Genomic DNA, 14,823 nt, shown 5'->3' with positions numbered 1-14,823 from the left:
GGTGGCTGGACTGGGGACAGCTGCTATAGCCCGGAGCCCCATGGTTTGGAGCCGCGGCCAGGCCGCAGGAGAAGCTCGATCCCCGGGTCAGCCCGGCTGACCGTGCGGGACCGCGCAGCCCGGAGCCGCCGGCGCCCGTCGGGTCCCGCCGGGGGGCGCGGGCCGGTCCGCCATGGGGTCCCTGTTCCGGAGCGAGACCATGTGCCTGGCGCAACTCTTCCTGCAGTCCGGCACGGCCTACGAGTGCCTCAGCGTCCTGGGCGAGAAGGGCCTGGTCGAGTTCCGAGACGTGAGTGTCGTCCGTGAGATGCGGGCTGTCGCTCCCCGCCAAGCTCCCTCATTGCACCTTTCGTTTGGGCCTCCTTCCCCGCGGGCACCTGGGCAGGGGCGCCCATTTCCCAGAAGGGGAAGCTGAAGTCCACTTTCCGGCCAGAGCTTCCGCAGAGCGGGGCCCGAGCCCAGGGTCGCCGGATGTCTGGTCCGCGGCCGCCCTGGCTGGGTTAGTTAGGAACGCTTGTCTTCATCAGCTTGGGTCGTGCCATCTGATGCTTCGGAGCCAGGCACTGGGCTAATTAAGCGGGAGAGCAAATCTGTTAAGGCCTCTTGAAGCCCTTTTGGAACTTACGGAGGAGGGGAGGAATATTAAGTAATGATACGTAAACAGGAATACCTTTGCTGTACTGACAATAAAAGGGGATGGTGAGATGGTGCCCCCCGTAGGGGCGGTCAGGGAAGCCTCTCTGAGGAGGTGTCCTTGGGCTGAGACCTGAGTGAGGAGTGAGCCAGGCTTGGGAAGTTCTGGGGGACACGGACCCAGGTGGAGGGAACAGGAAGAGCCAGAAGTCTGAATTAGGAATGAATTTGGGGTAAGCTCCCGGGCGGCGGGATTTTTTGTCGTTCACTGATACTTGGTGATGTATTGATACCTAGCACTACCTCGTACGGAATAGGAGTAGTCAGAATTTGTTGAAAGGGAGCTGTCCCCCCAACAAGTAGTAATAAGCACTTGTTTTATATATCTGTTTATTTGTTTTTTGGTTGGCTCCACCATGGACTGTCAACCCCTGGGGGTAAGAGTCTTGTTCATTCCTGACTCCTAAGTACACCTTGCTTTGTGGGCATTAATAGGCATTTGTGGAATGAATGAACAAGCTTGTATCAAGTGTTTGCTGAGTTTGGTGCTGGAGACTCGGGGGTGAGCAGGATGGACAAAGTCCCTGTGTTTTTGTTGCTCACAATCTGGGAGGAGTTAACAAACACACTCTGATTATGAGCTGTAATAAGTGCCATGCTGGAAAAAAAAGTATGAAAAGGAGATTATGAAGCAGGACCTGGCTGATTGAGCTCGAAGTCACTTGAGTGAACACTATTTCTTGGGACCCACCTTTCATCGCCTTGGTTTCCCTTCATCTTTCTGAGGGTGCTTTAGTTTCAAGAGGGAACTCTTCTACCCAATATTTGATATCAGCGATCCTTGGGTTGGTCCCCCAAGGCAATTGCAAGGTCAGAGAGAAACTCCTGAATGAGAGATAAGGCTGCGGAGAGGGCCCAGCTTGTTCTGGTTCTTGGAGCCACTTGGGCTTCAGCACATGATGCCCACTTTGCTGGCAGGAGCTGTGCTGAACTGTGAATAAGGAGCCCCGGAGAGATTCAGGAAAGAGTTGTTTGAGAAAGAGGCTCCCTTCTTTATAATAGATTTCTTCCATCCTGTTAGTCCTCAGGTCGAGAGACTTCAGTCAAGCTGAAGTCTTAGAGGTTTGAACAAATGCTCTAATTGCTGTGAAGATTCAAATTTTGTTGAATGCCATTACATTAGGTAGTAGAGGACGCTTGAGATTCTTCTAAACTGAAAATCAGGGAAAGAAAAAGAAAGTGCTGTTCATCTTTTTCAGAAGTGAAATAAAGTGGAAATGCTCACATTGTGTGATGCTCGGTGTTCAGAGCTTAGGGGTCTATGTGTGTCTGACTTCGGGATGACTGTCAAGCAGCTAGAGCAGAGAGCTCCATCATACCTGACTCTTTCTGTTCTCTTCTGGAGTTTCTTACTGACTTTGTGCTCACCGGGTGGGATCACTGACACCAGTCTTTTCTGGCTTGTGCAGGTAGGAGCTCTTCCCCCTTTTGTTTTAGTGATCCTTCTAAGGGAGGAGAGGCAGGACCGGAGTTTCTGCAACGATAGCCAAAGAGAAGACCTGGAAAAGAAAGGTGATTCAACTCACCAGTAGGACTCAGCGAAGGGCAAGGCCATCCCACTTTTCTCAGGGTCTGAAGTCTGGGGACAGTGTTTACCTTCTGTCTGTTAGGATCGCAGGTGTGGGTACTGGTGAAAACAGCACAAGGCGGCCTGTGCTGATTTTTCTAGATTAATTATTAGTCTTAAAGTGAATCTGTGTTAAAATGTACTTCATAGCATTAGCCTGGAATTAAGGTGCTGTTACCACCTAAAAAGAAAAGAGAAGCTAAACTTCACACAAGAAACCGCACAATAGAAAAAAACCAGTTACCATGCTGTGTAAGCCGGTGATGGCGGATGTCATATCCAGTCACGTGTGTGTTGTTGCCACAGAAATTTGCCTTTTCACGAAGATCCTACTGTTTGTGGAACCCTGGTGTCCGATTTGAGTTCACTAGTGTTTGATATTGAAGAAAAAGACATCAAAACTGAGAAGCCGTGTCATGTATAGACAGCTTTTGATGGGCGGCTTCCTCTGCTCATTCTTAGTTCTGACCAGGCTGAGGGTATCTGAATCACTGGCAACCTGAAAGTGGTGACTAGTTTGGGTTAGTGTGACTTCCAGAAATGAGTGCAAATGTGACAAACAGAAGTGAGATTAGAATTTTTGCCTTTCTTCTGGTTAGTTCTTTATAGAAGTTTGGAAAACTGAACAAGAACTGAGGCTTTAGGGTAGATGTTCAAGCAGCTTCATGCCACGCTGTTTGTAATTCTCCTTTTTGAGAGTGCCCCACGCCCTGTGGGCTTCCCTTGTGGCTCAGCTGGCGAAGAATCTGCCTGCAATGTGGGAGACCTGGGTTCGATCTCTGGGTTTGAAAGATCCCCTGGATAAGGGAAAGGCTACCCACTCCAGTATTCTGGCCAGCAGAATTCCACTGACTGTATAGTCCATGGGGTGGCAAAGAGTCGTACACGACTGAGCAACTTTTGCTTTCCACCCCATATCACACTGAGTGGAGTAAACGTAAAATTCTTGCCCCATGTGCCTTTCAATGTAAATTATTACTGTAATTCAAAAAGTTGTGATGTAATCTATGTCCATTGCGGGAAATTTGGAAAACCTAAGATAATAATTTCCATGATCCCATTAGCTAGAAATAAACACTTTACCGTTTTGGTTAACATTGGCCAAACATTATTTTTCTAATAATATTTTAAAATGTACATGCATAGGTATTTTTGTATCATTGGAGCCACACTAATAATGTGTGCATGCGTGCGTGCTCGTTCGTGTCTGACTCTTTGTCACCCCATGGACTGTAGCCTGCCAGGCTCCTCTGTCCTTGGGATTCCCCAAGGAAGAATACTGGAGTGGGTTGCCATTTTCTCCTGCAAGGAATCTTCCCGACCCAGGTATCAGACCTGCGTCTCCTGTGTTGGCAGGTGGATTCTTTACCACTGTATCACCTGGGAAGCCCCACACTGATAATATGTTTAATCTTCTTCCCACACCCAAGTTGTGATTAATTTCCTCATTTTATTAAATATTCTTTTATAATCTTTTTTATTGTTTTAAGCTTTGTATGATAAGATATTAAGTAGAGGGAAGAGTATATGGAAACAGTGAATTGCTATATACCCGTAATATAAACCCATGGCGGGAATTCCCTAGTGGTCCAGTGGTTAGGACTTGGTGCTTTTACTACCAGGACCCCAGAAGGCCATATGGTGCAAAAAAGAAAAAAAAAGAAAGCTCCCATCAGACAAGATCAATTTGAAGCAAATCCCAGATATATTATTTCATTCATAAATATTTCAATAAGTACCTCTAAAAGGTAAGGACACTAAAAAGATACCATTATCATACCTAAAATTTTTAATAATAATTTCTTAATATAATCAAATACCTAATCATTTAAAACATCATTTTTAATAAATGTATAGTAATCAATTACATTACCGACCCATAATTTTTATACAACTTTATTGATGTGTATCATAAAGTTCACCTGCTGCAAGTGTACAATTTGTTGGTTTTTAGAAAATTTTCCAAGTACTGTGTCCGTTGCCACAAGCCAGTTTCAGAACATGGTATCATCCTAGTAAGGTCCCTTATGCTCATTTCCAGGTCATCCCCTCCTCACTGTGAGACCCAGGCAGTCACTCATCTGCTTTTTGCCTCTAGGTTTCCCTGCCTGGACATTTCATAGAAATGGAGTCGCACAGTCTGTGGCCCTTTGCGTCTTCTTTCATTTACATCAGGTTTCTGGGTGTCTCCTCCCTGATATTGATGTATTGGTTGTTTTTTACCCCTCTTTTTAATGCTAGTATTCCGCGGTGTGGATGTAGACGGTGATTTCCTTAGCCAGTTTTCCATGGTCAGTAGTTTTTTCTCTATCCTTGAAGTTGATCCTCTTCTTCACACATTTTTGTCCGTATCCATAGTTTTTTCTTTGAAGCTGAATTTCTTCATGGGATCGTTCTGGACTAGAGGATATTTTTCAGCCTGTTTTTTTTTTTTTTTTTTTTTTTTAAATCTTTTTTTTTGGCTGAGCGGGGTCTTTACTGTGGTGCCTGAACTCTCTAGTTGTGGTGAGCGGGCTTCCAGTTCCCCCGCCAGGGATCGAACCTGTGTCCCTTGCATTTGAAGATAGATTCTTAACCACTGGTTCACCAGGGAAGTCCCCAGACTTTTTTGGATAACAGTTGCCAAATTGCTTTCCAGAAAAGATGGGTCAGTTTATACTCCACTCAGTAGTATACAAGGATATGCTTTTCCCTTAAACCCTGGCAGTCGTACTTTATTTATAAAATCGAAGTTGTTTTTAAATTTTAGAAAATTCAGAGCAAAATTTTCATCCCTCTTCTCAGCTCAACCAGAATGTAAGTTCTTTCCAAAGAAAATTTGTTGGTGAGGTGAAGCGATGTGAAGAACTGGAGCGAATATTGGGTAAGTTTTTTTAAACAACTTAAATAATTATTTTATATAATTAAATATATAAGCAAACCTTATTCACTTTAGAAAAATTAGAAAATCTAGAGACGTAGAAAAGAAAAAAGAAGTCATCTGTATCCTCACCATTCATGTAATCACTGTTATGTAGGTTTATATTATCGTTCCACACTTTTTACTATTCATCTATAAAATTAAGGATTTACATATATAATAATCAGATTATTTTGTTATTAGCTTTGTTTCTCATTGAATGATACTTTAACATCTTTTCATGTCAGTAAACAGATTGATTCATCATTTTTAATGGCAGCATAGTATTTTATGGTATTAATATACTATGAGTTATTTACCCAATCCCTTGTAGTTTGTTATAACTTAGAACAAACTACATGTTTGTTAATATATTACTTAAAATATACATGTTAATATATTACTTAAAATTGTTATACATGTTAATATATTACTTGTTACATGTTAATATATTACTTAAAATTGAATCAGAGCACAAGGGAGGTAGGAAGTGGTAGATAGATTGGTTAGTAATTTCCTTTTTCTCAGGCATTATTTCCTTTGCATACATCAGTGTTCTCTGACTGTTAACTGTTAAAACTCAGCAGCTCAAGGCTACTTCCTTTATCTGTAAAACTTTTAACATCTTGGCCTAAAATAAAATGTTATTGTTGTCCAGTCGCTCAGTCAAGTCGGACTTTGAGACTCCATGGACTGCAGCACTCCAGCCTTCCTTGTCCTTCACCATCTCCTGGAGCTTGCTCAAACTCATGTCCATTGAGCTGGTGATACTATTCAACCATCTCATCCTCTTTTGTCCCCTTCTCCTGCCTTCAATCAGGGTCTTTTCTAATGAATCTGCTCTTCACATCAGGTGACCAAAGTATTGGAGCTTCATCTTCAGCATCAGTCCTTACAGTGAATATTCAAGACTGATTTCTTTTAGGATTGACTGGTTGGATCTCCTTGCAATTCAAGGGACTCTCAAGACTCTTCTCCAACACCATAGTTCAAAAGCATCAGTTGTTTGGCACTCAGCCTTCTTTATGGTCCAACTCTCACATCCATACATGACTACTGGAAAAACCATAGCTTTGACTATAGGGACCTTTGTTGGCAAAGTAATGTCTCTGCTTTTTAATATGCTGTCTGGGTTTGTCATAGCTTTTCTTCCAAGGAGCAAGCATCTTTTAAAATAAAATAGTCTTTATCAGTTCAAACCTTGAAGTTTTGATTGAAATACAGAGAGGAGAACAGTTCCAAAGTCACTGTCAGAAAAACCTGAGGATGAGAGAGTTGAGGAGGAGATAAAGACTTTTAGATAAAGACTTTTAGAATGATTTCTAATAGTTAATTATTGTGGATTTCATATTTTTTAACTGGGATTTTTAAGATCAAAAGAAACCTTTGGATCATCAGCAGCCTAGTCCTCTGCATATTGTTTGCGATCCCAGTCATTTGTGTGGATCGTGAAAGACAGGGCAATATCATACTTCTTTCTTTGCCACGTGTATGAGTCATTGGACAGGTTGTATATTTGGAATGAGTTTTCAAAGACAGGGCAGGATTGACAGGACATTAGACATGCCCAGGGCTTCCTGTAGCTTTGTTGTTGTTAAGTCACTGCAATCCTGTCTGACTCTGTGTGACCCCATAGACAGCAGCCCACCAGGCTCCACCGTCCCTGGGATTCTCCAGGCAAGAACACTGGAGTGGGTTGCCATTTCCTTCTCCAATGCATGAAAGTGAAAAGTGAAAGTGAAGTCGCTTGGTCGTGTCCAACTCTTTGTGACCCCATGGACTGCAGCCCACCAGGCTCCTCCATCCATGGGATTTTCCAGGCAAGAGTACTGGAGTGGGGTACCATTGCCTTCTCCTGTAGGTTAAGCTGTTTCATAAAGAATCCAGACTTAAAAGAAAATGAACCATCAAGTAAATTTAGGTATGTGCCGTGCTCTTCTGTGCTTAGTTGTGTCCTGCTCTTTTCGACCCCATGGACTGTAGCCTGCCAGGCTTCTCTGTCCATCGAGATTTTCCAGACAAGAATACTGGAGTGGGTTGCCATGCCCTCCTCCAGGGGATCTTCCCAACCCAGGGATCAAACCCAGGTCTCCCACATTGCAGACGGATGCTTTACCGTCTGAGCCACCAGGGAAGCCCAAGAATACTGGAGTGGGTAGCCTATCCCTTCTCCAGGAGATCTTCTTCACCCAAGAATTGAACCGGGGTCTCCTGCATTGCAGGCAGATTCTTTACCAGCTGAGCTGCTGGGGAAGCCCAAATTTAGGTAAAATAGGTTAAAAAAATTTACATCCATTTCCAAAAAGCTCTTAAGCCCATTGCTTCCTTATTGGTAAGACATTCTGCCTGTTTTCCTTCCTCTCTCCCTCCTTTCCTTCCTTCTTCCTTCCTAGCAAAATAACTAGTAAGACTTCTCCAAAACATTGTATCTGGTAATGATTTTTTACCAGGTATTATGACTTTTATCCTACGGAAAAGGATGTGTCAAGGAATTGAACATGTAAACTAAAGAATTTAAGTTATTTTTGGCTGTTTGAGTATGAGTTTCATGAATCTAGTGTAAATCGTCCTAAGTCAAAGCATCACAGCTAACTGGTGACTCAGGAGAGCCAGGCTCTTTGCCCTGAGGTTTCTCTCTTTGCTGAGAAAGGTTGTTGTGTTTTTCCTGATGGGTGTATATTTCTTCCTAATGGCATCTGTAGGGAGTTCACACTGACATCTCTGGTGGCTTATTCCTGGCACTTCCAAGTGTGTTCTTAACTTTCTGCTTTGTCTACAGGTGGCAGAGGCAAGTGTGACTCCAAAGTTCTTTAACTAGAGTTTTAGTAATGAAGTTCGGGGAATTTCAGAAAATATGTATATAGGTTACTGTCACTATGCTGATCTCTCTAGGCAGAATTACTGTACAGATCTTCAGAAGCAAGGTGACAGTAGTCATCTGTCAGTTTGGACAGTCAAGACTTTTGTGCCTTTAGACAGTTTTTAGATGACCTGGGAAAAGTGGGGACATGAAATGTTCTCACTGAAATGTCCTGGAGTAAGTTTTTCAGTCTAATTTGTTTAACTTTTCCACAGCATACTTGGTGCAGGAAATCAATAGAGCGGATATTCCCCTCCCTGAGGGGGACACCAGTCCTCCGGCACCACCTCTGAAACAAGTGCTGGAAATGCAGGTAACTTGGTTCTGGAGGAGGGTTTTAGGTCCCTAACCTCAGTTGGGCTTATTCACTTACTGTATATTGTCTAGTGCTTTTCTGCCTTTCTTCTAAAGACTTTGGAATGAAAGTCAAAGGACCATGTTTGATTAAGTCTCAGTAACAGATTATCTGTGATACATTTTAACTAGAATTCAGGTTTTTTTTCCTTAGTGTAAGACAGGTGGTATTGAACAGAGATTGACAGGAATTAGATTGTGAGATCTGGTCGTGTAACCTCTGGGCTTCTGCAGGCCTTAGCATGCTTCTGCTACTGGAGGTGATGGAGGCTTCAGGCCTGTGCCCTTCACATTCTCCCCTGCTTCACTCTCACCCTTTCCCCTCGAATTATCAGAAGCTAATGTGAAAGTGGTTCCCCATGGTCAGCCAGCAGGATTCCTTCTCTTGGAGTTCAGTGTCTGGGATACACTGTGAGAGCATGGGGTCATTCATTCATTAGCATCCCCCTCCACCCCCATGAATTATCTGTTGAGATTTTGGTCTCCTCATCTGAGCGTTCATCACACTCGGAAATAGACTAGAGCTTTTACAGCCCTTCTAAAACAATTAGTACTGAATAACTAGGACCATTCCATTGCCGGCTGCTCTGTTTGTTTTACTGGGAGGAAGTCATTTAGCAGTTGGTATATGAACGGACTCTGGAGACAACTATACAGTCCAATGAGAGCAGTCAGCTGGTTTGGCCTGTTTGATGTGTTGGTTGTGATATAATTACAAATATGGTGATTGTAGCTATTTATCAGTTCTATAAAGCAGAGCACAAGTAATAAATGTAGTGTGTCAGGGCATTTGTTTGAATACAAGTTTTCATTGAGTCAGTGGGTTGTTTTACAGATTTCTGCTTCTACTGTTTTAATACTTAAAGTATTGGTAAGGATGCTTGGTACACAACTAATTGTTAAAGATTTGTTCCCAAGTCTTTTTATGTCTAATTGAATAAGTGCAACTGCATAGAAACTCAGGCTAGAGACTAGAAATGGGTATGTTTGGGAAAGAGTGTTTTTCTGTGTTACAAATAAAAGGAAATGTAGTCTTAAAAGAGGAAGACTCTTTGGTGTATGGTAATGTGTAAGCAGGTGAAGGGAAACCAGAAGTTCTAAGACCTGAGATTAGCATGCAGAGTCATCATGGCACCCAAGTGCTTGCCATCATGGGTACCTGAATTAATATGAAACAGAAAATGATGAACTTTGAAAACCTGTGCATGTTTTCATATCCCTATCAAACTCTCATATACATTCTGGCTTTTAAAAACTTCTGCTTCTGGGGTGCTGTGAAAAGAGTATTAGAGCCAGGACTGTCGTTTCATTTCAGGAGCAGTTGCAGAAGCTGGAGGTTGAGCTGAGAGAGGTCACTAAGAATAAGGAGAAGCTGAGGAAGAACCTGCTGGAGCTAATTGAGTACACCCACATGCTGCGAGTGACCAAGACTTTCGTCAAGCGCAATGTGGAGGTACTTGGAGGAAGTGCCTTTCTTTCTCTTTCTTTTGGCCGCATGGCATGCAGGATTTTAGTTCCCTGACTAGGGATTGAACCCAGGCCCCCTGCATTGGGAGAGTGGAGTCTTAACCACTGGACCACTGAGGAAGTCCCAGGAGTGCGTTTCTTTTATAAAAATCTCATTCCCATAAGGTTTTCAGGTTTTGTTATCAACTCCTATAGAGATACTGCTTTTTAAAAGAGATACATCTTTAAAAAATGAAAGAGATACATTTTGATCTTCACTTTATTTTTCAGCTGGATTCCATGTTGGTTTTAACCATTTGCTGTTGTTTAGTTTGCTAAGTCCTGTCCAACTCTTTGTGACCCCATGAACTGCAGCCCTCCAGGCTTCTCTGCCCATGGGATTTTTCCAGGCAAAAATACTGGAGTGAATTACCGTTTCCTTCTGCAGGGGATCTTCCCGATCCAACGATCGAACCAGAGTCTCCTTCTTGGCAGGTGGATTCTTTACTACTGAGCCAACTTGGGAAGCCCCAGCTTTAACAATAACTACTTCCTATTTGTAAAATGCTTTAGTTTGCAATTGAAAAAAAGACTTTTTATGATCATGAAAAAAAATTGAACAGTGGAAATCAAACTCCAAAATTTCAGTTTTATTCTTTCCTTCTTCTCAAATTCCTAAAAGTAATGGAAGTTAAAAAAAAGAGAAAATCTATATAGGAATAAAGAACAGCCTATGCAGCAGTACTGTACCCAGCTGAGCATCAGAGAGGGCAGAGTGTATTCCTTCTGAACTTTGTTTCACTTCCTGTGGCAGGTGTGACCTCTGATACAGTTACTCTGTGTTAGGTTAAGGCGAGGACATAACCAGACTTTTTATTATATGTAAATGTCATCAAGTAGTTTACAAATAAGGAATGGGGAGGTTATCCTCTTTGTTTATCAGAGCCGACTCACATGTCTGAGTTAACTTGGCACCCAGATCTGAGTAGTTCTGATGCTGTGCAGACTTGTTTGGAAACAGGACTTGGGAATTAAAGTATCACTTTTGGCGAGACACGCTTGGTTTCATGTCTCTTTGTAGTTCGAACCCACTTACGAAGAGTTCCCTCCCTTGGAGAACGAGTCTTTGTTGGACTACAGCTGTATGCAGAGGCTGGGAGCAAAACTGGGGTAGGTGACAACTGGCCTGGCGAGCTTCACACTGTCCTTCTTGTCAGTGGGAGATGAGAGTAGATGAGCAGCCACCATCTGCAAGCCTGTGTGGAATGAAAGAAAGTGAATATTTGTATGAGAAAACACTGTACTCTAGTATTGGTTGAGTTGAATCACTCAGCTGTATTGACTTTTTAAGTAAATGTGATAGGAATTTCTTCTTTTGGTATCATGAACTGGAAAGAAGGAGCATTTATGCCATTCATCATTACTCCATAAGCTTCAAATAGTTGGTCATTGAAGCATCAAGTCCTGTTTTGTTTGGTGGGGACATAGGGGCTAAACTGAATTGGGTAATTTATTAATCATATTTTAAGGGTCTCTCTCTCTCTACTATTTATTCTGTTTACTTGAGCTAATGGTAACTTGTTTCCTCATGATTTGTAATCTCTTTTTACTATGAACTTCGGTTCCTTTGCTCCTTATCTGTAGGAATTCGGTGATGTTTAGTGTGAGGCTGTATTCCTTCAGAAAGAACTGATTTTTACATATGTCATGTACTTGGGAGCATTCCACCTATTTGGAATCATTTTACATTAATTTTTCTGCTTGAGTTTTTTTTTTTTTCCCTATTTTGTTATTCACCCTGCACATAATATGAGTTTCATCCACAAACCTGAGTGCATTCTAACCTGTGGTTGTAAATCATCAAGGAATATTCTCCCCCTTCTCCTCAAAACTGAATGGAAATAAACAAGTTTGCATATAGGCTCCTTTGCAAGATGGATTTTTTTTCTAGTCCACCCATTCACTTAAGGTGCAGTCCTTTGTTGAGGGGGGTGAGAGTCCCAACTTTGAGGGGATTGTGGGGCTTTAGTTCCAACTCCTCACCTGATATAGAGCCAGGTCTCCTCTGCCATGCTGGCCCTGAAACTCAAGGCCTTGAGATACTGGTTACGTATAGATACTGGCTCCGTATAATACGTCAGGACATAACTACGAGGTCCTGTTTTATTTTTGGATTCCAAGAATTTCTCTAAATTATGAGCTCAGCTTTACATTGAAGAGGATGTTTCAAACATATTTCATCCAGCATTTCAGATATTGTTCAGTTGGAGAGCTTTCAGGGTATCTTCCCCATTTTGCCAGAAATAAATGTCTTCATCATTCTTTTACTGCAGTTTGATAATATTCATTGCTTTTACTTGACCACAGCCTTTATTGTCTCATAGATTTGTATCTGGCCTAATTAACCAAGGAAAAGTTGAAGCATTTGAAAAAATGTTGTGGAGGGTCTGTAAAGGGTACACCATCGTGACCTATGCAGAGCTGGATGAGCCCCTGGAAGACCCTGAAACAGTGAGTAAATGTCACCATCTCCTTTCATCAGTGACGGACTTGCCCCAGAGCTGGAGGCACAGTCCAGAGTGAAGCATTTGAGTGCATTGTTGACTGGATCCCTTCCTATCCTTGGATACGTTTTGGGGGAGTTCCTGAGAATAAGGACTTTCTCCTGTTCTACTGAAGTACAATAGGGGCATTAACGTGGATACATCCTGCTTTCTGAGCTTCAGATCCAGGTTAGGTTTCAGCAGTTGTCCCAGTACTGTCTTTTACAGCAAAGGATCTAGTTAAGAATCACACTTTGAATTTATTTGTCATGACTTTTTTCTTGGTTGCCCTGCAAGGCTTGCAGAATCTTACTGAATAGATCCCTGACCACAGATCGAACCCTGGGCCCTCAGCAGACTTTGGATTTATTTGTCATGACTTTTTTCTTGGTTGCCCTGCAAGGCTTGCAGAATCTTACTGAATAGATCCCTGACCACAGATCGAACCCTGGGCCCTCAGCAGTGCAAGTGCAGAGTCCTAACCACTGGACCACCAGAGAATTCCTACTTGTCATGTTTTTTTGGTCTCCTTTATTCTGGGGTAATTTCTCAGTCTTACCTTGACCTTCATCGTCTTGGCATTTAAAAATTATTATAGACCAGCGTTTTGGGTAGAATGCCCCCCTGTTTGGGTTTGTCCGATGTTTTCTCATGATGAGATTCAGGTTATGTGTCTTTGTCAAGAATGTCCTGGAGGTGATGTTGCCTTCTCACTGCTTCCCATCAGGGGCACACGATTCCTTTGTCCCATTACTGGTGATGTTCACTTCAATCTCTTGATCAATACTGGTGATGTTCACTTTGATCTCTTGATCAAGGGTAGTGACTCCTAGTCCTCTCCACTATGAATTTGTAACTCCTTTTCCTTTGTATTTAATACATGTTTTTTGAGGAAGTGCTTTGAAACTCTGTAAGTACTAAGTTCCTCATCACATTTCAATCTTTTAATTTATTTCCTGTTTTATTCAATGAGTTATACTCTGTTACTTTTTTATTTTCATATTCAAATTCTTTAGATTTGGCCAGCTGGAGCCTATTCAGCTGGCTTTTATATTCTTTTTGCATGTTCCCATCATCTTTTGAATACTTCTTTGCTTTCCTGATAACAATATATGCAGATTCATTTTGTAATTTCCCTCATGCAGCTCTGGAATTAGCCATTTCTCTAAGGAGCTTAGTTCTCTTTGTTGGAGAATGGTAATTAGAAGCCATGCTGTGGTTTCTGGGTGTGCCCATTGTGAATGAGGTGATGCTCTTCCCAGCTCTGTCAGTGGACAGAGGGTGCACACATGTGTGGCTCACCCACTCACAACTTTATTTCTGTACCTGTGTGAAAACTGTGGCTTTACATCCAATTCTACTCCAGCACCATAGCGTTCATCCTGATTTGTAAGAGTTCATTTGTAGGGTTCATTTCTAGATTTGTAACTCCTTTCTTCATTGGGGAGAAACTCAACTCCCATCATTATTAATATACTTATTTGATCAGTCCCCTTGTATGTGACCAGTCTGCCCACTGATCTCCTATCTCTGCTGCCCTGCCCTTCTCTCCATACGGAGCTTCAAGTTCCCCAGCCCTTAGACTGAGTGGCCCCTGGTGAGGGTGCCCTGCTCACCCTACCTGGGTGGCTCCCCTGCGGCATGTTTCCTCACTTTGCTTGGGCTCTGATTTTGCCCTGGGCCCTTATTGCCTTTCCCCTCCCCTCTCCAGGTCCATCCCCAAACGCACATCTAAGGCTTCAGGAATGAATTATTCAGGAAGGGAAGCAGAGGAGCCAGAGAGGAAAGAGCCATAATTACCTTTTAAAATAGCTGTGATTTAAAAATTTTTTTTAAGACTTCAACCATAAAAATAACTATTTTGCTCTAAATGAAGATGAATTGATCTACTAAAGGTAGAAAAGGAACTTGGGCTTCTTAATTTTGAGAGAAGTATTCATGGGTTCTTTCCTGGATTTGCCTTAGGAATTTTGGCTGTAATGTTGTTCAGTTGTGTCTGACTCTTTGCTACCCCATGGACTGTAATCCACCAGGCTCCTCTGTCCATGGGATTCTCCAGGCAAGAATACTGTAGTGGTTTGCTCTGTTCCCTTCCTGACGCAGGGATTGAACTCAAGTCTCCTATATTGCAGGCAGATTCGCGGGAATAGTTTTGACACATAAAGGAGTTTGGCTGTGAAATGATTTTTATAAGGTTTAGCCTGAGTAAATCACACATGTTGGAAAATCTAATCGGTCAAGCTGTTCATTAACCATACACTATAATATTTTTTGTGCCTCCTGAAATTGCTAGTAGCAATATGTTAATTATCCATCACCTGTGACCTCTGAGACCTTTCCATGTAAAGCTGAAGATTAAAACTGTTCTGAAGTAGCATTTACATATTCTTTGAGTTTTTTCTTTATTGAGAACGTATCATTCTCATGCAAAACATAAAAACTTTTAAAAATACAATTTCTA

At 42.3% G+C, this 14,823-nt stretch overlaps 1 protein-coding gene across 1 annotated transcript in view; it reads left to right on the top strand.

Moving 5' to 3' along the window:
- The window catches only part of ATP6V0A2 (ATPase H+ transporting V0 subunit a2), a 39,725-nt gene continuing 24,902 nt past the window's right edge, over nucleotides 1–14,823 (top strand). Inside the window, 6 exon segments of the mRNA NM_176637.2 lie at nucleotides 1–289; nucleotides 5,045–5,123; nucleotides 8,235–8,332; nucleotides 9,689–9,826; nucleotides 10,901–10,989; nucleotides 12,204–12,330. Coding sequence (NP_788810.1) covers nucleotides 173–289; nucleotides 5,045–5,123; nucleotides 8,235–8,332; nucleotides 9,689–9,826; nucleotides 10,901–10,989; nucleotides 12,204–12,330 — 648 coding nt within the window. The 5' untranslated portion in view covers nucleotides 1–172.

This window comes from Bos taurus, chromosome 17 (assembly GCF_002263795.3).
Source record: "Bos taurus isolate L1 Dominette 01449 registration number 42190680 breed Hereford chromosome 17, ARS-UCD2.0, whole genome shotgun sequence".
Taxonomy (NCBI): domain Eukaryota; kingdom Metazoa; phylum Chordata; class Mammalia; order Artiodactyla; family Bovidae; genus Bos; species Bos taurus.
Note: the sequence above shows the minus strand (reverse complement) of the source record. Positions and strands in the feature narration are given on the sequence as shown.